Consider the following 25,078-nt stretch of genomic DNA (forward strand, 5'->3'; position numbering starts at 1 on the left):
TCAATAGTTCACTTCATAAGTGCCCAATAACATCTACACCACAAGTGTGTACTAGCTCAAGTGCGCAGATTGGGACTCGCCCCAGTTTCTCTGGCAACCGTGCAGTTTCGCCGACCCTTATACCATCCGTCCGCCTGAAGCAGTACCGCATTAGCCGCGTGCATGCCGTGTAGATCAGCGCTGCCCGTACTGCAGCCGCTGACGCCAGCGGCTCGAAAGAAAAGCAAAACTCGCTGCCTGGCGTGTAAACTTTGAGCTATGAGAGAACTTGTGGACATGAAACTACTCCCCGGCTGCACCTGACGGCGGACAGCACACTAACACACTGCAGTCGGACTTTCTGGACGGGTTCGGGGGCAAATCCGGCCACTGTTATGTCGCTCGCTCCTGATTTGGAGTATAAAACATTAGCGGAGGTACGTTTCGCCTGGCGTTGAGCTAGCCTAGCTAATAGCTAACAGCTAGCTGCGCGGCTAACCCGGCTATTTTGCTGCAGAAGGTTGTCGTGCCTGAGCTTAAAAGCTCCAAAATGGAGCAAACAGTAGCTAAGTAATCAGGCAGGCAGTGGGTTTGGCTGGCACTGTTGGTAGCTAGCTAAATAATTGCGCGTTTCGAAGGGTAGCGAGCGAGCGAGCGGGCGCCTGTGCTGCTGAGCTGAGTCTGACCGGAATACTAATAGCCTAACTAGCCGCCACAGCACATGAACGCTGGCGACGTCTCCTTTCGGTCCATTTAGTCCGTTTGGGACGTCGGACTTTCCCTAACAGAGCCTAATATCCTAATATATAGCTAGCCTAATATCCATAGCCTAAGGTCCCAGGACCGAGTAAATGAGGGTGTCCTTATTTATCAGCAGCCTGCCAGAGGAGAAGCTGCTGAAGGGGTCCAGCTGCACTCTTTCCTGACACTTCTGCACGTTAAAATAGCTTAAAAGACAACTCTACAGGTGATGCACTACATGGACAAAAGTATTGGGACACCTGCTCATTGATTGTAGTTAGCTGTCGTCCATAATCCAGGGTAATCAGCGACAGGAGCGTTAACTAGATTGTGAGGTCAGGTTGTTGGGTGATCATGATCACCACCTCATCTCATCTCATCCCCAGCTCCCCATCTCATCCCCAGCTCCCCATCTCATCCCCAGCTCCCCATCTCATCCCCAGCTCCCCATCTCATCCCCAGCTCCCCATCTCATCCCCAGCTCCCCAACTCATCCCCAGCTCCCCATCTCATCCCCAGCTCCCCATCTCATCCCCAGCTCCCCAACTCATCCCCATCTCCCCAACTCATCCCCAGCTCCCCAACTCATCCCCAGCTCCCCATCTCATCCCCAGCTCCCCATCTCATCCCCAGCTCCCCAACTCATCCCCAGCTCCCCATCTCATCCCCAGCTCCCCAACTCATCCCCAGCTCCCCATCTCATCCCCAGCTCCCCATCTCATCCCCAGCTCCCCAACTCATCCCCAGCTCCCCATCTCATCCCCAGCTCCCCAACTCATCCCCAGCTCCCCATCACATCCCCACCATCCATCACCATCCAGAGAGCACAGTTCCTCCACTGCTCCACAGCTGGATACTGGAGAGGGGAGGGGGGGAGGGGGGTTGCTTTATACCCCTCTAGCTAGGGGTGGGGCGATATGGTAAAAATACTATTTATAGACTACACAATATTTATCACAGTACATGTAATCACCGATCAAATACATCAGTAGTGACAGATTTTTATAAACGACTATTCAGATCCTCTCCCGTACTAAATACAGAGATTTTAAACCAGTCTAATTACACTGTTAGTAACGAAACCTGCAGCTCATCCATGTTTATTAAGCACTAACAGTCTCCTCCATATGCTTAGAAAAGCATACTGTGATCACGATCGATAAAATATGCCCAGTCATATTGCCCAGCTCTGCCTCTAGCCCACGTCTGGCATTAGGCAGCATGGTGCCAATAGGTTCATGCTTATCTGCTCCGGAGAGTCCCATTCTATTCTATTGGCAGTACGCCTCTACTTCTAGACAGGCTGTGTGTGTGTGTGTGTGTGTGTGTACATTTGCACATCTATGTCAGCAATGGGTGCAACTTAAAGTAGCTGAATGCATACATTAGAAATGTCCGCAAACTTTTGGACATCCAGTGCACTTCTGGTTCTGCTTGTGTGACTAGTTTGTAGAAAGCTGAGGTTCATAGCAGGGCTTTGTGAAGAAAGCATTGCCCAGGAGACATCCTGAAGTATCCAGACATCCCTTGTCATCAGGGAATCTCTCTACTTTACGTCCGTCTGCAGACGCAGGCCTTCATTCACACAAACAGCTTGTAGCTGTGAGCTCCATAGAAATGCGCTGCCAATAAAGTTGCCCATGTCCAATACCAGCATCATCTAGAGGGGTACAAAGCCCTGGTTGTTGGAGCTGCGATCTCTGGAGTGATGGAGCGCCATCCATCCAGTACCTTTGGGATGAGCTGGAAGAAGCAGTAGCAGAAGCAATCCTCTAACATCAGCAGCTGACCTCACTGACGTTTTTGGGGCTGAGTGCAGTCAAATCCTCAAACATCTAGTGGAGTAAAGGCTGCACAGGTAGGGTGGGGGGGGGGGGTCAGTTGATTTCTGAAGATATGTTAGATGGCAGTGAAGTAGTTTAATAAGGTAGGTGTAGTGGTGGGTTCGCGTTCTGTGTCAAGGCATTTTCCTAGTCTTCAGCATTCACACCAGTGTCATTTAAAGCCATGCTGCAGTGTGTGTTGTGTGATCTCAGAGCTTAAAGCATGTATTAAATTGTGTACATCATTGCCTTGTATGGTATATTACATCAGGGCAGATTGTATCTGAGGTTATTTACTTCAGGCTGCATTTTTGTTGTTTTTGAGTAAGCATTAAAAGCCGATCAGCATGGTTTTATTCAAGAATGCACCAAGATCAGATTTTCAAGTATCTGGTGATACCGAGTACCAGTACCGACACCAACTCTGGCTTAAATACTGAATAGACTGCACTTTTTTATATCTGATCCCAAATCATATTTAATAAGCTTGAAAGAACAGCGTTTACTGGTTGAGTAACTGCAGGTTTAAAACGTTTCAGAGCTGTGAAACCCAAAAAATTGCCACAATGCAGAAACACGTGAAGCTAGGGAAGCAGGTCGAGCTTAACCAGATTATAACTGATTTGTAATTGGTGTTTAAATTCACATTTCAGAGCAGTGACAAAATTGCCTGTTAAGAAACAGAAAAGTGCTTATTCAGCCATTTCACATTCAGGTGCACAAGCTGCTAAAACTCAACTTTTGGGTTCAGAACCAAAAAAAAAAAACACCACATGGAAACAAAGTGCTGATGTAAAATTTCCATTAAATGTCTGTTTAATGGTCATAATGGTAATAGCTATTTATGACTGGCTTTTACTGGTTATTTAAACAAAGTATGCAAACAAAAATGTACTAAAACTAAGTGTAGGGTGTCAGTAAGCTTCATGGTATCACTGTTTTCTATTGCAGAGACTGATACTGTGTGTAAGTGCCGTTTACTTTGTGGGTTAGTTTACTTGCTTGCTTTCACTTCAAGTGTGTTTATTATGTTTATTATTGTCTTTTACAGTGTAACTATGTCTTCCCGGCTGACGTTCTGGCTGATGTCAGGGAAGTCACAGCTGCTTTTCCTGATCTGCAACTGCATGAGGAGTATTACTGTAAGTTTAGTTTTTATTACAAGAAGACCTGCTGACCTGCTGTTACTCACTTCAATATGCCGTATCGCCCATGCTGCTTCCTGTTGTGTTTTGCAGTCTGTTGAGTTTGTTGTGCAAGCAAACTTTCGACCGTAAATGGTGTCTTTTTGCCTCTGCAGATTATCCGAACAACGACAGGAAGAAGCTGGTTAACTTGCGTGGCACCGTCCCCATTCTTTATGAAGGTAATAACAAATTCCACAAAAAAAAAAAAAAAAGAAATTCTTCCCCACCATCACATGCATAGCTCAGGAAATGTGTGTTTCACAAGGTAACAAATACAACATCCCAGTGTGTATCTGGATTCACGAGACCCACCCACAAAACCCGCCACGGTGCTACGTCTGCCCTGCTCCTTCCATGGTGATTAACAGCAGGAGCAGCAGTGTGGACGCCCGAGGCCATGTGCGTCTTCATTGTCTCAGCAACTGGAAAACTGTGAGTCAAGCATTCACACCTATCCATATGACAGACTCCGATACCATTTCCAGTGCGGGATTTTGCAGCTTCTTATTATTTACTTGACAGGGCTGGTCCAACCTGTCCATTGTCCTGGAGGAGATGGTTGCTGCATTTCAACGGGAAACACCCCTTTTTGCCACTCGTCCAGTACAAGCTGACAAACTACCTCCTGGCACAAAACATTCACCTGCAGAATGGCACGATCATCCCAGACCTGCTTCGACTCATGGCAGGTCAGTAGCACAAGCTGAAACACTAATGGGACTGGAATTTTAGAGGAGTACCCACCCCAGTCTTTAAACACTGGAAAAAAAAACATTTTGATAAATATAAGTATAAATACAGTACTAAAACAGTATACATGAAATGATCTGAATAGACCTGATATTATACATTTAATATATTGAAGTGAATTTATTGGTTCATATTGCAATTACAGTGTAAATTACTATATATCAGCATGTCAACCCTTGGTGTAATTTGAAGGATTTGCCTGCATTATTGTTGACCAAGATGATTTACAGTAGAGCTGGGCAATATGACAATATTTTATGGTGATAAATGATGTTATTGTGATACACAATATGCTTTACAAGCATATCGAGGATATTAATATTTTGGGTCATGCGTCCTGCCTAATATCAGCAGCCGGAGCCCGAAAGAGCACAAGGGGCCTTGCTCTCTCCGTGTAGGTAGATGTCGCTCTCTCTCTCCCCATATCACTTCAGTGTGATGCAGTGTGATCATCAGAGCTGGTACCCAGTGCTCATCTCTGAGCGTGTTGGTTGCCCAGTGGTGTTGTATCGGCTGCAGTACGAAAAGAGCATTACATGTGATGGGGAGAGTAGGTTGTTTAATTGGGTAATTTGAAAAGTATTGGGGGAAAAATATATAGGCTCAAAATTAAGTAAAAAAATCTATATATTTTATATAAATATATAAACATATATAAAAATAAGCAGGATAAAGACATATAATAAAATGCCAAATCTTGTAACAGCTTTTGTTTGTTTTGTGTTTTTGCAGTTGGCCTCACGCTGGCAGTAACTCTGTGCAGAGGAAATCCTCTCACCCTGAGATGTTCCCGTCCTCTATGAGCCATTCTGCCAGCAACAGTAAGCTCTCCCCTCCCTTCCTAGCGCCTGTTTTGCACAGAATGATTTCCTGAATGAGAATGAGTTCTGTTTAATCATAAAATCATAAACTATTGCGACACTGCAAACTTTCGTTTTAGTTTTCTTGCTTCTGTCTCTGCTCAGCCCTACCCAAGAGTGCCAAGGGTGCAGATGAAGGGAGCAGTGTGAAGAGATCCTACACACAGGAGCTGTTAGACTTTGGAATAACATTTGGAGCACCAGACGTCCAAAGCAACCGTGCCACAAACCCATTCATCAGCAGCGGCACTGGTAAAACCTTGTGTTTGTTTGTTTATTTTTTGTATGTTTTGTATCATGGCAAGGAACAGACAGACCCAATTTCCATTTAGAGACATGCTAGACATGGTAAGGTATTCATCAGGGGTGTTTCTAGACTCTACTTGTTGGACTGGGTCACACAGAGGATTTAGAGGGGCACAGCTGTACTCTCTGCTTGTCTAATAATATTATTTAGTAATAATAGTCATTTTAATAATATGGCAACAACTAGTTAGAAATAACATTCTGGTTATTATTATAGTTATTATATTAGAACTATTACTGTGATACATGCACTAAATAAATATACATGTACAATTGTTATTCCCTCTTTGCATCATCTGCCTTTGCTTCAGGGGTCTAATATGTAGCTATTTTTGGTAGGTTATACAGTTAAAAGTGGCCTAACCCGAAACATATATCAATGAGCTATTATTACGTTGTCTGTTGCCTGCCAAATGTCAGGGACTTTGACTTATGAACTTTATTGTCATGTAGACTATACAGCAGGAGCGCACAGCTAAACGGGATTGCGTTTCTACAGACTCCAGTGTGCAAGTATAACACAAAATAATTACGCTAGACAAGTAGACAGATCAGACAGCAGCAACAGACATAAAAATATACATTTACATTACATTTAGATTTACGGCATTTACCTGACGCTTATCCAGAGCGGCTTACAAGGTTACTTGTATTACAAGAGGTGGGCCAATGTAGTGTTGGGAATCTTGTCCAAAGACTCAAAGATTATTGGTGTAGCGCAGCATAGTCACCCAGACCAGGAATCGAACCCCAGTCTCCCACAGGGTGTGGTAACCCAGTGGCAGGCAGTGGTGTTATCTGTTGCACCACACCAACCATTCTATACACAATATATGGCATACAAAGCATGTGTAGAAAAATATATTGCACATAGTTAGAGTATTGCACATTGTTTACAGTGGTACCCACTCTGTGCAATATATATATATATATATATATATATATATATATATATATATATATATATATATGAGATGCTGTGGCATTATGGGAAATGTAGTGCCTGGTGGTGGTGAATTTGTGTGACGTGAACTTTAGTTCTGCTCAGCAGTGCAGGGTAAAATTGACTTTTTGACGCTGTGATTTTATATATATATATATGTGTGTGTGTGTATGTACAGTATATATAACATGTATGTATAACATATTGTTGTGTCAGTTGTTTGTTACAGTTCAGATTTCCAGCAGCAAACGTTATTTTTGTTTTATTTAAATAAAAGATTTTGTCTTTTCTAGCGCCAAACACAAATGTCCCTAATCCAGATGACCTTGATCACCTGTTTAAAAGCCTTCAGCTGGAGAGAGTTGTCAATATGTACCAGCTTGACCACAGAGACAGAGGTAAGAAGCTGAAAGTGAAGAATGCCAAATCACCTAATTTAAACTAATTAAACAAATATTTCCTCTGAAATGTTTATAAGCAGTTATTTGCATATATAAATGCTCCTACAGAGGATAAAATGACACAAAATCCACAGATTGTCTTTTATGAATTCCTTAAATAAATATTAATTAATTAATATGAGCTCTTTTGTATTCTTCTTTTATAGATATTCCCCATGCTTGGAGGCAGAGTCAGGGGCATGAAGACGGTCGCTTTGCACAGCCAGGCTTACTGGATAATCGGCACAGGGTGTTGGTCAGCCATCTCCCCGTAGGGGTCTCTCCAAACAAAATGAAAAACAAGCTCACTATTTACTTCCAAAGGAAACAGAACGACGGAGGGGAGGTGGTGGCAGTGTTGTACCCTTCTGCCCAACCAGATCAGGCTGTGGTCACCTTCAGACACTACAAAGGTACCTGGAATGAAGTGATCTTAAAACTAGGGGTGTTGATCTTTGACCTCATGATTAGTTTGGGTACATAGGTCATAAATGCTGATGCTGAAACTCAATGCAGAGGTTTAAATCAGGACAGGTCTAAAATGATTAAGCACTGAGCTTAGTGAAAAACAGTAATTCAAGCTGTAATTTTCTCAGAAGACGGCTGGGAATTACCAGCGGAACCCATGTAAATTTAATCCCATCTGAATAGGGTTTACAACATATGTCTGAATTATTGACATGGAAGTGGAACACTGTAAAAAAAATAAACCCATCTTATGCAGACTATCAAATCATAAACTTGGTTTTATGCCCAAGTCTTCATTAATAAATTAAGATTCTTTCAAAAGTCTGGGTTTTTTTGGAGTACGCTGTGCCATGCCAACCTAATTTGTGTAAACATTTCATGCAGATGCAGAGCATGTTCTAAGAGAGCCAAACCGGGTCATTACGGTGGACGACCAGCAAGTTCTCATCCAGGTGAAAAAGTTTGAGGGCTCTCGGGTAAGTGGACTGTAAGTCAGAGCTCACGGAGTCAAACGCCTTCTTCCACATTTCTCCTCTAACTCTGAACCCTTCACCGCCAGGTGCTCATCCCGGAGGGCGTTGGGGGCGAGAAAGCAGAGATGTTCAGGACCATCCTGAGTCTGGAGGGCTGCAGTTTCAGCTCTGCAGATGTGCTAGAAGCTGTGCAGGCGTGCCGAGACCTCCCGTCCGCACTCAAGTACCTCTCTCATGACTGCCCCATCTGCCAGGAGCAGATGTCCTTCAGCAAGGTGAGATAACACTAGGCCCTTTCTTCTCAAGGTTAGCAGAGCTGTTCTCAGTCCGAGTCCTGGGGGAGTTTTGTGTTTCTCCTGCTTTAGCACACCTGATTTAATTCAACTGTCTATACAGGTTTGTTTAGTGTTAAAGAAGTGCTTTGCTTAACCAAAATGCTATTCAAAGTGCTAGTCTGCTGCTTTGGAGAAATAGAAACCACAGAGGCAAGTCTATTTAGAGCACTGTATTACTGACACTGTATTCACACTGTCATCTATAAACATGAACAGAAACCACATAAGTGAATCTACTCTAAACACTAAATGTAAACTCTTGCTACTTTTTCTGTCCTCAGATGATCACCATGACTCACTGCTCTTGTACGTTCTGCGAAAGCTGCTTCAAGGCCTACTTTTCGTCTGTTATTAAAGAGAAGAGCATCGTCCATGCGGTTTGCCCACTGTGTAACCAGCCCGATGTACGTGGAGCAGGACGCAGGGAGGAGTCCATGGAGTACTTCAGTCTTCTGGACACGCAGGTCTGCAAGCGAGACAGGGTTTAACATGTTTCATTTGATGCATTGTCGTTTTTTTTTTATGTGTCTGAACAGGTGAATGAGACCTGATTTAGAATGTTTTTATTCTATAGCTGTCTTTTCTGCTCCTATCTGCTATCTGCTGCACACAGATCAGGCATTATCTGGACCCACAGACCCACGAGCTGTTTCAGAGGAAACTGAGGGACCAGGCTTTGCAAGAGATGCCGAACTTCCGCTGGTGTGCTCATGTAAGCAGTTCTCTGTCTCAGTCCTTCAGCACACCTACAGTTTCAGCAATGCTAATGTTTTAGTGAAGACGAGACGGCATGTGTACATTTGCTTTTATGTAAATTAACAACCAGTGGTTATACCTCACTACTAGCAATATTCCCTAGAGATTTCCAGATCAATATATATATATTTTTTTACCCCCTATCTGATTCGAATCTCTTAATTCTGACTATCGATCGTTACTGATCTTTGTATTTCTATAAATAATACAGCAACGACTGTTTTAAACTCTGGTGTCTGAAGAACCTCCTCATCGGTTCTGAATGTGCTGTTCAGAGCTGGTTTAGAACCAAAGAAAGGAGCGTGGTTCTCTCGCTGGTAGAACAGAGCGCTTCCACCATACTTTGGGTTTTAACCAGGCGTAATTCAGGAGTAAAGACTGGATGGGAGGAACGTTAGATCTTCCCAAATGTATGTAATGGACTAAAATATCTTTGTTGCTGCACTACTACAGCCAAACTGGGTGTTATTTCGGCAGCGTGGAGAGGAACGGCAGAAAATACGACAGTTAATCTGTCAGAAGAATATCTAAACTCTCCACTCTTCCAGATAATAACACACTCTTTACCTGCTGCTCTGGGAGCAGTCTGCTGTTGCTGTGTCACATTTACAACAAGTTTTTCTCTTCCCCAAACTCTCCGTAACACCATAATTAATTAATGCAGCGGTCGTGGTTCTGCTGTTGAAATGTACACTCTGTAACTGCAGCACTATATAAGGTGGAATAAAGAGTTAGTATTAGAGACCAACTTTAGCTTTTGTGTTGGCTACTAACTGGTAACAGCACCACACTTATCAGTTCAAATAAAGCTCTGTTTTGTTTTGCTCACCGAAATAAAGTCACAGAATATTCCAGGATAGTTTTTGAAAAAATAAGAAGTTTGTCTGCAGCAGCTGAGGATCACGCCTGTTAATTGGGCCTAGACGACAACAAACCTTAAAACCTGATACCCAGTCCATTAAAAACGCCTGGATCAGCCACTGATCCTGAGTCACTGGACTGTATCTGGACATCCCTTATATTCACATTTGTGTGTTTGTTTGTGTAAATCTCTCTCTTTCTCTCTCTTTTTTGCTCTCTCTTTTGGCAGTGTTCTTTTGGGCTTCTCCACGAGGCTGACAGACTGAGGATGGATTGCCCCAACTGTGGAAAGAGCACATGCTTTAATTGCAAGAGCCCTGTAAGTAAAGCTTCTACAAGAGGCCATTACAGCTCTATGTCACCATGCTCACAGTGCTAATTTGCAATTACATAATGTAAGGACTACTTCCACCGAAACTGAATTACTTTGTTAATGATGAATGAACATGAGTCACTGATTACTATCATGCGTTTAAGAATGTCTATTTTTCTGATATTGTTAGCATTTTTGAGGGGGGGGGGGGTTGCAAGCTGATCGTTAAAGGTTCTTCTTATTCAGTTATGCTTTTAATTTGGACATCTCTATTCATTACTGCATGTCTGTTGCAGTGGGCTTCCCAACATGAGGGACTATCCTGTGAGAAGTTCAAGGAGTGGCAGCAGCTGAATAGCCCAGAATATCAAAACTCACGTCTGGAACTTCTTCTCAGCAGGAACAAAATAGGTCTGATGCTAAGTACTATAAATACATATAATGTGTAAATACCTAAATAAGCTATGGTAATATCCCAGGTTATTTAGATTTAGGTTAAGGATGGGCAGTCGAGTATTTCTAAGTGTATTTCCATATTGCCCACCAATAATACATATAGTCCAGCCCACTGTTCTCTCATACCTGCATCTGTAATAATTCTTTTGTCCTGGGTTATGGTGTCCTTCCCACAGACAAAGCTCTCTGTAAATATACTGCCTTGTTTTTTTTTCACAGATTGTCCAAAATGCAAGTTCCGCTTCTTTCTATCTAAAGGTGGCTGTTTACATTTTAAGTGCACTCAGTGCCAGCACGAGTTTTGTGGAGGCTGCAGTCGTCCATTCAGAAACGGCTCTGTGAGTATTTCCCTCTCTCTCAGCTGTCTCACCAAGCTGTCCTTTTATTGGGCATTCATAGAACACCTGCAGGTATACTGTGTCCAAATGTTTGTGGACACTTCTTCTAAAATATACAGTCAGCTACTTTAAGTCGTCCCTGTTTCTGACACAGTTGTGCAAACGCACACTCGCACACAGCTTGTGTAGGCCCCGTAGAGAAGCTTTGCCATGTCTAATAAATTCCAGGTTTGGGCTAGAGGGATATAAAGCCTCCCCTGGAATTGAGCTGGAATGATGATGGTGCTCCATCCAATCCTTTTGGGTGTGGTTGAGGACATCCTGAAACTATCACTGAAACAAATCTAATCCTCACAGCAGTGCTCCTCCAAAATCTAGTAGAAAGCTTTATTCCCTGGACAGTAGAGACAGTTACTCCAGCAAAAGCAGGAAAAGCACTCTTTTAATACATTTGATTCCAGAAGAAATCTTGTGTGCACTTGTGTGGGTTCGTTCAGGTTTGTCCCATAAGAATCATGACATCACCAGCATTCATGCTATTTTAGTAATGTAGTTATTGAGTTAGTAAGATTTTGTATTTGAAAAGAGATGTCACACAACCCCTATTAAATACAAAAATAATCTTATTCCTTCAAGCATTTGTGCCACAAACAAGCAAGACTATTTTGGTGTGATTTGGCCTCTGATGTGGGGCTGAGCTGCAAAACAGGCAATAAAATTTCATTTCTCAAAAATGGTGCCAGCACAAACAGTGAAAACGAAGATCTAATTTTATTTAATTTCTAATTTGAGGCTAGCAGGGTTCGAGATCTTGCAGGTCTGTACTTATATATTATTATATATAATTATATATTATTATATTATATATGAGTGGCTTTATTGCTGAGATGCTCCAACCTCTAAAGTATCTAACCCTAAATTACTCACTGTGTGCTGAGGTGGCTGCCCACCATTCCGGTTGTGTGTTCTCACTGTGTAAGTCACTAGTATGTGTTTACTGCAATAGGTGAGTTAAGTGGCAGTAAAGGTGTACTTAATCTCACTCCTGTAGCTTAATAATATGTTAATGATAAAACTTACAGCATAATACTGACTTGTTTGTGCATCGTTTGTCATATTTTCACTGTCTTCAGCTGAGGAAATAGAATTTGTATTGTTTGTCTGTGCAGGCATGCGATTTCTCCGCTGAATGCGGCACTAAAGGGTTACACGCCCACCACCCTAGAGACTGCCTGTATCACCTCAGAGACTGGAATGTGGCCAGACTGCGCAGCCTGCTGCAGGTGGGTGCTTTCTCTGAGGCTCTCTGTTGGTGAAGTCCCTCTTTTGGTTTCACTGGCTTTGTGACTTACATCTACTTGCTTTTCCAGCACCATGGAGTCGCGCACCCGCTCATGTACAGACAGAGGGAGGGATCTATTCAGGGTGGTCAGAGAGGTATTTGATTGATTAGAAGCTTTAAAAAAAAAAAAAGGGCATTGTGTGTAAAACCGCAGTCTGAGATTGTATCTCGTAAAGATTGATGTCTTTGCTGCTCAGTTTGCTCTGTATTAAAATCTGCAACATTTAAAGCATAGTGTAATTCATTTGTAAATAATTATTTTTAATTATTTTATAATTAATTATATTAAATGCTGTAAATCATGATTGCATCTCTTGCAGTTGTGTGTGCCGTGTTGGAGCACAAAGAGATGGGGAGCATGAGAGAAGAACCCTGTGGGCGGCCGGCGTTACCAGAATACAATAGTTACTGCACGTATGTCACACTTTCACGTTCTACACCACTGCCACTCCTAATTATCGATTTCAGCAAATGATCCATTTATATACACCAATCATCCATAACATTAGTACCACTGACTGGTAAAGTAAAAAAAAAAACATTAATTATCTTCATCTACAGTGGAATCTGTCAAGGGGTGGGATCTGCATATTAGACAACAAGTAAACAGTCAGTTCTTGAAGGTGATGGGTGTAAAAAGCAGGAAAAATAGTTAAGCGTAAGAATCTGAGACACTTTGACGTGATCCAAACGGTGATGGCTAGAAGACATCTCCAAAACAACAGGCAGGTCTTGTGGGTTTTTTTCTGATATGCAGTAGTCAGTATCTACCAAAAGTGGTCAAAGAAAGGACAACCAGCTGGCGACAGGGTCATGGGCACTTAAGGCCCTACCTCACCACTTACAGTACAACAACATGATCTTGGAGCCAGAGACCACAGGACACCTTTCGAGGTGTTGTGGAATCCATATTATGGATTATATATGGTATCAATGTTATGGCTGATCAATGTATGTCATATATTGTAAACGCAGAACTCTCAGAAACAACTCAGAACAATGGGAAGGGGGATAACGCTATTAAAAGCTCAAAACCTGAAAAACAGGGAATGGATTGTGGGGAAAATTTAGTGTTTAATAATCTTTAATTCACTCTAGAAGGTATTTAGTAAAAGCAGTAGCGGTTCATCATTGCTGCTTTTGTCTTCTGTGGCTTGAGCACTTTCCAAAATGATTATATGAATAATTATATGAATACTGTAATACTGTAATAAACTCATACAAACCAGTCTTTAAAGGTAGAATGTTTAGAGGCTCTGATTAATATCCTTTTGGTGCAAATTGATGAGTTTATATACGTGTGTGTGTGTGTGTGTGTGTATGTATATATATATATATATATATATATATATATATATATATATATATATGGCCATAACATTGTACAGAACACTGTATCAGAATTGCATGAATAATCTGACTCGTGTTTTTGTGGTTGTTTGCTGAAGGCTGCATTACAAGGAGTGTTTGGTGGAGCTGATTAAACAGAATGGATTAGACCCAGTGGTGCTGTTCAGTGAGCCAGAACTGCGGGCAGAACTGGACCGCTGGAAGGTTCCCATCCCAGAAAAACAGCCTCTCGAATCAGACAGGCTCTACAGCGAACGCCTACGAAAGGTCAGACGGGCTTTGAGTTACTGTTAACTGAGACAGTGGGGTGACACTGATTTGTGGACGGATTCAGCATTTCTATTTAACTTTTTTTAATCCACTAATGCACTGTAACCCTTGGAAGTCTAAGGCCAGAGATTCTTTGATCGTTTGGAGTTCATGTTTCTTGTGAAAACATACCTTTACTCGTGTTATAGACGAGCACCTTGACCTGTTGTCATAGCCTTGTATCTCCAGATGTAAGTTACGCACAATCTGGCAAAGATGCTTTACAGTTGAACCGTATTTCTGTGCTGTATTATAATTGCAAATATGTTAAAAGAAACATCAAATTTGATGATCCGCTCCTGTTCGTAGACTCCAGAGGGTTAAACAACACAAACGCACAAAGAGCTGTTACACACCAGAGAAAAGCCAAGGCTTTGTCAACAAAAGAATACAATGAGCTTCTAAAACTTACTCATGTACACAACCCATTTTCTAAGTGAGTGACCTGGAATATTGCTATACTGCTTCTTGGCAATGAAACCCCATAATTACTACATTTACATTAAAGACTGGACTGTTAACACTTCACACTGATGTACTGCTGATGCTACATTTAAATGAATGTGATGCTCTCACTTCAGATCCTGATCGAGAGGGTTGCTTTGACTCGTGTTACTGCTCCACGACTAAAGCCTACAGTTCCTCCAACCCCATCACCCTCTCCCTCTACCCCCCCAGCTGCTGGGGCTCCTTGGTACTCCGTGCTGAACCCAGGCCGAGCCATACCCGAAGACTCTCAGCTGCTGCTGCTACTCAATGACTGAGCAGACCACTTCAACCAAATGCTCACAGCGTATGTGGTCAGCACAGACCAGGTGCTGGAGAGCTGTGTCTTATTCACCAACATTCTGCCTAGGTTGGAGCTTTTTGTTGCAGAGCAGAAACCATCGCTGCATTCTCTTGTGTACATGTACAGTGAAATCTGTAAGTATTTGCACTTTGACAGTTTTTGTTCTTGTACTCCAGTTTTCCCCCCAATATGGAAAAATATGTATGTAGTGCTGTAAAAGCAAGCTCGGCCTGATTTAAACTGGCGATCCTCTGATCGTAGTGACAGCGCCTTAGTCCGCCGTCCCACTCTGGGCCCTGAAATCAGCTTTAAGGAAGGGTGCTGGATGAACTATGTTCGAAAGACATCCTACATGTATGAAGAGCTCAGCCTTTTAGCTTGCTGGCCTGATTTGAACTGGCAATCCTCGGCTCATAGTGACCGCGCCTTAATCAACTGGACCACTCAGGCTTCGAAGCCAGATGTGCAAAAGGTCAACTTTGAGGAAGGGTTCTGGATGAACTATGTTTGAATTACAGCACTACATATATGTAGGATGTCTAAGCAAGCTCAGCGTTTAGCTTGCTGATAAGTGGGAGGTAGAACAATATGGGTTTATGTCATTTTACCATAACCCTGGTGCATGGACATGTAGTAGAAAATTACAATAAGTTTTATAGGATTTGAACTAGAATTCAATTCTCTGATCCTTTTTTTAAATCCAATGTGGAGTACAGGTCCAAACCCACAAAATACTTACTGTCCTCATACTTACACTTTTTACCATTTTAACAAGTGTTAAAGTGGTTTAATATTAAGGACACAGTGAAGCACGCTGATCTGAATCATGACATATTGATTCACACAGGTGCGCTTACTCTGCTTTAGCACTTAAAACCACAGTGAAGCACTTATGTTAGAGTAACTCCTAATTTTCCAGATCTGCAGGTGTTTTCTATTAAGCTGTTTTTTTATTTCATCATTTTAGAGAGTAACTGTGCTCTGTTTTAATGTAAGTAGTTATTTGTTAAGTCATGTGCATGAATGCAGTTTTAATAAGCACAGGAATGCACTTTTTGATGTGGTGTTATAAAAATAATAATGATGCTGAGTGCTGCAGTGAAAACCATTTAAAAACAACACTAATATAACTTTAACTTTGTGAATAACTGTGAAAATAAAATGTTTATTTTTTCTACCATGTGTCTTTCACAATGTGCCAAATAAGCTTTCCAAAATGATAAATAACTGGATTCACCTTACAAAATACCAAAAATTCAGACTAGATAGATTCTTCTATGTTTAAAACCTCTAAACACTGACTTTCCTGTCAAAATGCAAATCAACCCCCGTGTTGTATAAAATTCTTGAACACCTGGTTATTGTTCCTCACGAGCAAAATAACAAGGACAGCATTCAGTGAATTAATCACAGAGTCACTGATTAGTCGAGAGGCGCGTCGTCCCGGACAGCAGGATACGGCTCCAGCTCTTTGACAATTCTTGCAGCGATTGTCTTGTTGTTGGCTGCAATGATTCTCCTAGACATCAGGTCCATTGGTCCTCCTGCAGCGTGGTCACATTAAGAGCTTTCCTTAAAACAATACTGGTTGATTCTGACAGTCAGTTTTAGAAGTGCTACCTAGCTGAATCTCCTTAGCCTAAATGTTGTCAATCAGCCAAAACCTGTTAGTTTCTCAAACTACAAACGGTATCAAACACATAATGGAAGCGAATTAGCACTCAGTACAAGCTCTGTAGGAGTTTTTATGACCCACTCTAAAATGGGTGGCAGTAGGAACCATCCTGAAGCTTGTATATTTTCTAGACCTTTGTCTCTTACTGATTACATTTTGGGTACAAAGGAACAGATGACTGGATGGACAGATGATACAACCTGACTGCAGACTTTTTGATCTCACCAGTCCCTCTGGTCCATAAATGGAGACTAGACTGGGAAAACTAAGCAGCCCATTCTGCCAAAGGCTTCACTATCCCTCTGGTCAGTCTACAGCATTTTAACTCCACCTATTTATACTGAACTTAGGAGGAGTGTTTCAGTCCGGACTGCACATCCAATCAGAACAACCCATTTCCCCTGGAGAGGGACCTTCCTGTAGGTTTCCGCTCATCCCATTCAGCCAATCAAGCACTTCAGGAGGCAGTAATTAGTTAGATCAGGTGTGATCAATTAGTGTTGGATCTGTAAGAAGATCTGCATGAAGGTCACTCTCCAGGAGCAGGGTTAAAGGCCACTGCTCCAAGTCTAAAGGTACAGCCTGTTTAATTCTTAAGGGCTAAAGAGAGGTTGGATGGTGGTCATTTAGAGAGGACTGGTGATTAGTTTGGACACATAATCTAATTTCTAATGTGAACCTCGGGAACATTTTAAATGTTAGAATCTGAAAAGCAAAGGAACACACGCTGAACATTATGACTGAAATAAAATAAGAAGGGAGAGGGAGCTACTCTTGGCATATTCTAGCCTGAACTAATTCTGGATTCAGTTTGGTTCTTTTTTTAATTGGATTTTAAAACGCTGCACTTAGAAGCCTGTTCTTACCCTCCAAGTCCATGAGGACTCCTCCTGCCTCCTCCACAATGACCGCGGCAGCTGCGACGTCCCAGCAGTGAATCCCGATCTCGTAGTACGCCTCCACACAGCCAGCAGCAACCAAACACATGTTTATCGCAGCCGAACCGGCACCGCGCAACCTTAAGAGAGCGAGAGAGGAAAGCGAGAGAAGGATGAGCATGTATTCTGTCTTAATAGCCATATCTGTCATATTTAGTCACTGTTCCATAAAACGTAGCACTGTTGGCATATGGAAAACCAGACAGTTTCTTTAAGCTCAGCATTAACAGTACATTCTATTACACAGATTCATATTCAGGCCAGATTCCTACATGTACTGAAGATTTACAGTGTCATTAAAAGGAAATGGTGTCATAGTAACATGTAAACGAGGATTTTACAGGAGCTTTTACCGCTTCCATAATTCTGCCACTACGTCTCTTCTCGTTTGCATTCACCACTACAGATTAATAAACCACACAGTCATGCACAAAAAATCCATGTGGATGAACCGGACGGTACATGACCAAAGATGAAGCCAATGAATCTGCTTCTGAGTATTTTTTCCAGCAATTTGTTAATATTGTGAAAATATGTGGAGGTTACTGTTACATTTAATATGATACTGATTATTATTTTTAATATAAATTCTGTTTCCTTTTTTTCTTTTATTAAGAATCAGTGGCCTAATGTTCAGCTTGTGTTCCTGTGCTTCTAAGATTTTAAAAAGCGTCATGCATTCACATGATTTGTTTTTATTAGCTGTTATATATATATATATATATATATATATATATATATATATATATATATATATAATCTCAAATATGGTAGCGTTAAACAGGCAGCACCACACCGATTGCCACACATTTTGCATCCTATAGAACCATTACTACTGCTAAGTTTTAATAATCTGGCCTGTAGTTTATAAAACAGGCATCTGTGATTCTATATTTCGAGAAAACTGCTCTCCATTATTTCCACTAAAATCATTTGTGGGATTACTGCAGTTTTGTTTTGTTAGCTTCTCTCAAACATCCCCTTTAATTAATCAGCCTGTAAGCAAGACTTTGAGTTTGGGCTCAAATGACTCATTTAATTTAGCAGCAGATAGATCTACTGTTGCGTAGCTGCTGCTAACTACTTCTATCCAGACAAACCGTGTGAGTTAATGGCCAGGCACTGTAATGCTAATGTAAGCACTGTGTGTGTGTGTGTGTATCTGTGTGTTAGTTTGAGACAGAATGTGTGACACACCCGTGCACTGGCAAACACAGAATCTTCCTCATGTTGGAGAAAATCTTGTCCACCACTTCAGGATCTCTGTTTGAGCCGAACTCTGTGGCAATGATTGACTGATTGATCTCTGAAACAAAATAAGGATCATTCAGGTTCAAACTTCTACATCTTTTAAATGGTACCATATAACTGTATTCAAGTGTACACTAAGAATTACAGCCTTTTTAACACAACCCCTACATTACACAAGATCAAAAGTAATTGGACTGAGTAAATTGACTAAACTGACTGATGACCAGCAGTTTCATGACCAGGTGTGGCCCATGTTCTTTGGACAGATGACCAGGACTAATTTGTACCAGAATGATGGGAAGAGAAGAACATACTGGGGGCACGAGCATGGACATGTTTGGCTACCAATTGAACTGGATCACTTGTGTTTATTGATGCTCAGATAAAGTAAAACCCTGAAAAACTGATAGGTCAGCACTTTAGAGTACAGACTATGACTCTGACCATGCTGTAAATCCAGCTCAAGAGATTCTGGTTTTAAATCTTTAAAACTCAAAAAAGACTACGAACATAATCCAAATCTTTCTGCACCCGTTCAGAGAACAGAGCCAACATGACAAAAACTGTGTCTCTGTCCAATTACTTGACCTGACTGTATACGTGTTTCTGTACGCCGCACATTTTGGAATAAGCACTGACCTTTCTGGTCCGACACCTGGAGAGGTTCTCCATTGCAGAATGCTCCCTTCCCCCGCCGTGCCGTGTACATCTTATCCTCCATACAGCTGTACACCACACCAAACTCTAACTGCAGGACAAGCACAAACACTGCACTTTAGACCAGCTGAATAACAGCATATATAAAATCAATGCGTAATATACCTAATATAGCGTCGCTGTCATGCAAAAACCTCGAATCTCTTTTTTTGGCATTTTTCGCTTTTTGACATTATGCAAATCAGGCAGTTTTTTTACAGTGTATAAATATAAATGTGGACATATTAAAAAGTCTCTTACCTTTTTATCAACAGCAAAGCCAATACAAACAGCAACGAAAGGGTACCTGCAGCAGAAAAGCTCAGTCAGCTCGTCACACTGTAAAGACAGTCCATGTAAAAACACATGTAACGGCCTCTAAGGCCATGTTGGTGTAGAACTGGGATGATTGCAGCACCCGTGCACAAAATTAGTGGTTCCGTCCACCGGGTCAACGATCCAGGTTGGATTGTCTGATAGAACACAAGGCTGCCCAGCAGCCACTGACTCCTCACCAATAAAGCTAAAACAGACAGGAGACAGTAGTTAAAATACCAGATGCCATTTAAATACAGTAAAACCAGGTCTGAGTAAACACAGTACAGCAGAAAGCTTCAGTACAGAGTAAGAGTGGGACTGACGGTCACGATACCCATGATTCGGGAACTTCTCCTTCACAGAAGCAATGATCAGCTGCTCCACTTTCTGGTCAGTTTTAGTGACCAGGTCCACCGAGGAGCTTTTGCACATGATCTTCATGTCATTCTGCAGAGCGTCCCTGACAATCTGTGTGTATAAAAATGAAGGAAAGAGCCAAGTGTGCTGATCAACCATAACATTAAAGCCCAATATTGCGCAGGTCGCTGTGTCGAAGCATGCGACTCCAGACAACACAGCATTAACTGCATTCACTCCCTATGAGCCTTGGTCCCGCGAGACCCTCTCACCAGTTCATCGGTTGTTCTTTCTTGAAGCCCTTTTGGCAGGTACTGACCACTGCATTCCTGCCTGATGTTTCTGACCCAGTCAGTCGTCCAGCCATTAGTCGTATGGCTCTTGTCAAAGTTTTCAGCTTCTAACACCAACATTAACATCCTCTTCAAGAACTGACTGTTCACTTGCTGCCTGACATGTAGATCCCACCCCTTGACAGCTGCCATTGTGACCAGATAATCAGTCCGACCCGATTATTAGTGAAAGGGAAATGATGTTTTATTCTTCTTTAAAGACTGTACACAAACAAACACCCCTACCTCTCCCGCCTTCCGGGCCACAGTCACAGCGTGGTCCATGACCTCTTGCCAAAGATCAGGCATCTTGCCCCAAAGCAGTTTCCCTTTTTAAACCTGTAAAAAAACACAGCAGTTAGACTTAAAGCTTCTCAGCAATGTGAATCAAACACTCCTACCAGCAGCGCCAGCCATCAAACATGCCGCAGCTGATCAGCAGCAGAAGCTCATAAATCCATTACCACAAAAGATCAACAGCCCTGAAGGCCAGGCAGTTTTCCCCTCCGTTATTCCTTATAAAGTGATTTTCCTAAACATACTTCGCTGTGCGTCACCTGCTCGGTCTCTGGGGTCCCTAATGGGCTGAAGTCAGTCAGCCACACACTGCTGGCCTCCACGCTCCGCTTGCGACCCTCTGCAGCTCATAACCCTGAGCGCAAACGGCACAGCTCGAAGAAATCTGTCCCATCCATTACAGAAAAGCCTCTCCGCTCGCCCTGAATCCGAGCTGGCAGCAGTAACGTGAGCCGAGTCAAGTCTAATCTGTATGTGAAAATCAGATCGAGAGTCTGTCTGCCTGCCACTGCTTTATCCCACACGACGCGGACAGACGTGGGAGCCGATTCTGTCCAGTGCTGGTCATCCTCTAACAATTATCTGCAAAATGCACCATATGGACCAAAGTATTGGGACACCTGCTCATTGACTGATTCTTCTGAAATCAGGCTTCTGCTGGAGTAACTGTCTCTACTGTCCAGGGAAGGCTTTCTGCTAGATTGTGAGGCATTGCTGTGAGGATTTGATTGCATTCAGCGACAACAGCACTGATCAAGAGTGAGATCAGGCCTCAGGCCTCCACTCCGCCCCACCTCACCCCAAACTCCCCAGCTCATCCCAAAAGACAGAGCACATCTAAAATGTCCAAAATGCTGTGAACACTCCTTATTAGGAGTTCCACATACAGGGCTTCTAATGCGCACGCGCACACACACACACACACACACACACACACACACACACAGCTTATATAGCCTCCATTAAAAAAGCACTGCAACAACAAAGAGACGATGGCATTAGGGGTATAAACTGTGACTGGACTGTGAATCAGACTAGCATCAGTACCTGAGCTCACTGATGCTCTCTTTTTGGTTGAATGCAGTCAGATCCTCACAGCAATGTTCCAAAATCTTACGTAAAGCCCAGAAGAGAAGAGTTATTGAAGAACAAGCCCCTTGGATTTTGGAAGAAACATTGTACCAGCATGTGTCTGCAAACCTTTGGCCACATAATGAAGAAGCTGGAGGTACGGAGATGTTCCACTGGGTTCATATTTGCAAGTGATCGTTGTTTGCATCCAGGACAAGCAGCTGCAGGACCTTTTTTCACTGGAAGTGTTTGTCTGCTGAAAACCGGAGCGTTTGGATTTCCACGGGCTGCAGCAGGAGCTGAGGGGCGTCTACAAAATGCACTACACAGTAAAGATGCAGGAGATGATCAGCAGGGAGGAAAATCAGTGCACGCTTTATTAAACACAAATTGAGCCTTAAGAGCCACAGTCGTCCTTTTAGCAGCCAGGTTTTAATAATTACTGTTCTGCTACAACAACAAAAATACTCCAACAGACCAGACAACCAAATTCACCATTAGTGCTGGACACAGATAGATTTTGGCCTCTGCCTTTAACCCATCCGTGCAGTAAACACACACACACACACACACACACACACACACACACACACACACACACAATGACATGTGAACATGTCCGGAGCAGTGGGCAGCCAATGCTGTGGCACCAGGGGAGCAGAGAGGGTTAAAAATGTGCCCAAAAATGTGACATTACATACATAACATTAATTACAGTAGTTGGACTCAACAGATTGAATTATTTGAAAGTCATGTGGTTTCTACGTTTCGCTTAGTGTTATATATATATATATATATATATATATATATATATATATATATAGTGTGTATATTTATTAATTATTCTTATTCTGCTTCTCTCTTTTTATATTGATCGTAAGAATTTCATTGTACTGTGTAACTGCTTGTCTTTGCTGTGCATATGACAAACTTTTCAATCTTGAATCTTACACACACACACACTATATATATATATATATATATATATATATATATATATATATATATATATATATATGTGTGTGTGTGTGTGTGTGTGTGTGTGTGTGTGTGTGTATATATATATATATATGTAATAACATTATAATATATATTACAGATTATGTGTTACTAACTCACCTGTATTGGTGGACAGTTTATACACACACACACACACACACACATACATACATATATTTGTTGGTCTGTCTGTCTATTTATGTTTAATATTGATATGAATTTACAGTAATCCACCACCACACCCTAGAACAGGTTAAAGTGACCTATGGAAGAGGTGCAGTAGGTCATGTGTGTTGAATCCGATCAAGTACAATTGATTTAGAACAAAAAGTTTTACTGTTTTAAAGTTATTGAAATTATTTCAATAATTCTTATGTGGTCTAGGAGTCCAAGAGTAGTCATTGTCAAGTATTTTTGTTAACAAAAAAAATAATAATAATAAAAACTTATCATCTGTGCTAAAAGGACTACTGTGACCCATGAGGCTCAATTCTCGCCTCACCTGCGTCTTCACCGTGTACTGCACTTTGTAGACGGTCCCTTAGCTCTCGCTCAGGTCGCGGCAGCCCGTCTAATCAACAGACAAACACTTCCAGCGTAAAATCACTTGTAGCTGCTTGTCCTGGAAGTGAACCTGCTTAAGAAAGATTCTTCAGAAGAATCTGCTGAAGAAAGAAATCCGATGTAACGTTTAATGGAGCCGTTACTCCTCACCAATACAAACGCCGCGTTCACGTCAGTGTCGCTTTACGCTGCTAATTTCCAAAACGTGTGGATGGGCATGAGCGCCGGCCGGCGTGTGGCATAACGCCAATCCGTATACCATAGCGATCATCATAAACTCCACTTCCTGACTACAATTAGCTTCTCAGACGCTTAATAACCCAACAGCCGGGCAGCGTAGACACCGCGTAGCGTACACTCATTTACAACACAGCCTGTATAAGAATAACGCCATAATAAACAGTTGTTATAACAGCAGGAATCTCATTCACAAACCCAGAAACGAGACTCACTGACCGAGCCGGAGCGTCCTCACCATGAAGAACCAGCTTAGCAAGCTCTTACTCTGTTCCGCAGTGCAGGAACCAGCGGCAACACACAAATAGCGCATGTCGCCACCTAGTGGACAAGGTGCATATCGTCGCCTATCGCTTTATGATCTGGCGGTTAGTCTTCAGTGTGTATTACATTTTCAAGATGGACCAACAGAAATGCTCCAAAATGACCTGAAATACAATCTTTTTGCATTGAATTCATTGAAAATGTAATTAAAATTAAATACAGTTGGAGATACAAGGTTTGAAGGTTTGTCCAACAATGACAGGATTCAGCTTGCAAATACCAGTACTAAAGGGTCCGTACAGTAAATTTTCTTATGTAGCTTTTTTGTCCTTAAGGTCACTGTATGATGTTGCTGGGGATTGGGGATTGGTGTGATTGGGGATGGTTGGTGTGGCGCAACAGATAACACCACTACCTGCCACTGAGCTACCACACCATGTGGAAGACTGGGGTTCGATTCCCAGGCTGGGTGACTGTGCTGCGCTACACCAATAAGAGTCCTTGGGCAAGAATGATACTCCTAACATTACGTTGGCCCACATCTGTAATAATATGAGTAACCTTGTAAGTCTCTGGATAAGAGCGTCAGCTTAATGCTGTAAATGTAAATGATTCATTGGGATTGAGCAAGGCCCTTCACCCTCCCAGCTGCCCACTGTGTGCTCACGGTCACTGTGTGTGCTTGAGCACTGGTGTGTAGTGTGTAGAAACGTAGCCTGGATGGTAGGGTCAGTCTGGTGGGGATGGTTTTCTCTGCACACGTTGGGCCTGTTAATACCGCAGCCTGCTTAAGCATTGTTGCTGACCATGAGCATCCCTTCCTGGCCATAGATCTTCTAACGGCTACTTCCAGCATGACGATGTACCAAATCACAAAAGCCCAAGCGTGTCAAACTGGTTCAGTAATGAGTTCAGTGTTCCTCAGTGTTGGTTCTTCCCAGTGACCTGATCTGAATCCAGAAGAACGTCTTAGGGATGGGAACGGGAGAGTCGGAGCTTGAGAGAATATTGTGGAATCCATGCCATGAAGAACTGAGGGCCACCCAGCATTGCATCGTAAAGTGTTCCTAATAAAGTGCTCGGTGAGCGTTTATGAACCCACCACGTGGTTCATCCAGACCTATTCAACCCATGATGAATTCATAAGGCATACTTTAGCAGTGACTTTAATGAGACGCAATACAGAGCAACCAATCAAAGCAGAGATAATTTACATATTAAAGGTGCAGTAAAGAGTTAGTTTAACTGTAAGGGATGAA

The 25,078-nt window shown here is 42.3% G+C and overlaps 2 protein-coding genes across 7 annotated transcripts; one reads left to right on the forward strand and one right to left on the reverse strand.

Annotated features, from left to right (window-relative positions):
- The first annotated feature begins 243 nt into the window (after positions 1 to 243).
- On the forward strand, positions 244 to 16,046 carry LOC140545864 (uncharacterized). Of its 2 annotated transcripts, none has more exons than XM_072668887.1 (21): positions 244 to 416; positions 3,595 to 3,685; positions 3,844 to 3,909; positions 3,996 to 4,162; positions 4,253 to 4,419; positions 5,213 to 5,301; positions 5,446 to 5,592; positions 6,883 to 6,987; positions 7,197 to 7,442; positions 7,882 to 7,973; positions 8,057 to 8,245; positions 8,587 to 8,769; positions 8,919 to 9,017; positions 10,152 to 10,241; positions 10,532 to 10,646; positions 10,911 to 11,029; positions 12,199 to 12,312; positions 12,400 to 12,466; positions 12,692 to 12,785; positions 13,820 to 13,988; positions 14,612 to 16,046. In XM_072668887.1, the coding sequence occupies exons 1-21, from the start codon at positions 375 to 377 to the stop codon at positions 14,792 to 14,794; spliced, it is 2,634 nt and encodes an 877-aa protein (XP_072524988.1). In that variant the 5' UTR covers positions 244 to 374; the 3' UTR covers positions 14,795 to 16,046. The 2 variants fall into 2 exon arrangements, with proteins under 2 accessions (XP_072524988.1, XP_072524989.1); XM_072668888.1 differs by having other exon boundaries at positions 14,709 to 16,046.
- Positions 15,966 to 23,826, reverse strand: impa1 (inositol monophosphatase 1). Of its 5 annotated transcripts, none has more exons than XM_072668891.1 (9): positions 23,771 to 23,826; positions 20,634 to 20,726; positions 20,033 to 20,166; positions 19,799 to 19,903; positions 19,642 to 19,687; positions 19,324 to 19,432; positions 18,631 to 18,739; positions 17,362 to 17,513; positions 15,966 to 16,364 (listed from the first exon to the last, which is right to left on the reverse strand). In XM_072668891.1, exons 2-9 carry the CDS (start codon positions 20,694 to 20,696, stop codon positions 16,243 to 16,245), a joined length of 840 nt encoding a protein of 279 aa, XP_072524992.1. In that variant the 5' UTR covers positions 20,697 to 20,726; positions 23,771 to 23,826; the 3' UTR covers positions 15,966 to 16,242. The 5 variants fall into 5 exon arrangements, with proteins under 5 accessions (XP_072524992.1, XP_072524990.1, XP_072524991.1 ...); XM_072668889.1 differs by having other exon boundaries at positions 23,775 to 23,825; XM_072668890.1 differs by having other exon boundaries at positions 23,754 to 23,818.
- Positions 23,827 to 25,078: the final 1,252 nt, after the last annotated feature.

Source organism: Salminus brasiliensis, chromosome 23 (genome assembly GCF_030463535.1).
Source record: "Salminus brasiliensis chromosome 23, fSalBra1.hap2, whole genome shotgun sequence".
In the NCBI taxonomy this organism is placed as follows: Eukaryota; Metazoa; Chordata; class Actinopteri; order Characiformes; family Bryconidae; genus Salminus; species Salminus brasiliensis.

What these genes read in the sequence shown, in the direction of transcription:
- LOC140545864 (XM_072668887.1), top strand. Translation starts at nt 375, where the DNA reads ATGTCGCTCGCTCCTGATTTGGAGTATAAAACATTAGCGGAG. An exon ending in GAGCCATTCTGCCAGCAACA is followed by an intron (nt 5,302 to 5,445) that starts GTAAGCTCTCCC and finishes GTCTCTGCTCAG; the next exon opens with CCCTACCCAAGAGTGCCAAG. An exon ending in ACTTCCGCTGGTGTGCTCAT is followed by an intron (nt 9,018 to 10,151) that starts GTAAGCAGTTCT and finishes CTCTTTTGGCAG; the next exon opens with TGTTCTTTTGGGCTTCTCCA.
- impa1 (XM_072668891.1), bottom strand. Translation starts at nt 20,696, where the DNA reads ATGCCTGATCTTTGGCAAGAGGTCATGGACCACGCTGTGACTGTGGCC. An exon ending in TGGCCCGGAAGGCGGGAGAG is followed by an intron (nt 20,167 to 20,633) that starts GTAGGGGTGTTT and finishes TTATACACACAG; the next exon opens with ATTGTCAGGGACGCTCTGCA. An exon ending in GAGAAGTTCCCGAATCATGG is followed by an intron (nt 19,904 to 20,032) that starts GTATCGTGACCG and finishes TGTCTGTTTTAG; the next exon opens with CTTTATTGGTGAGGAGTCAG.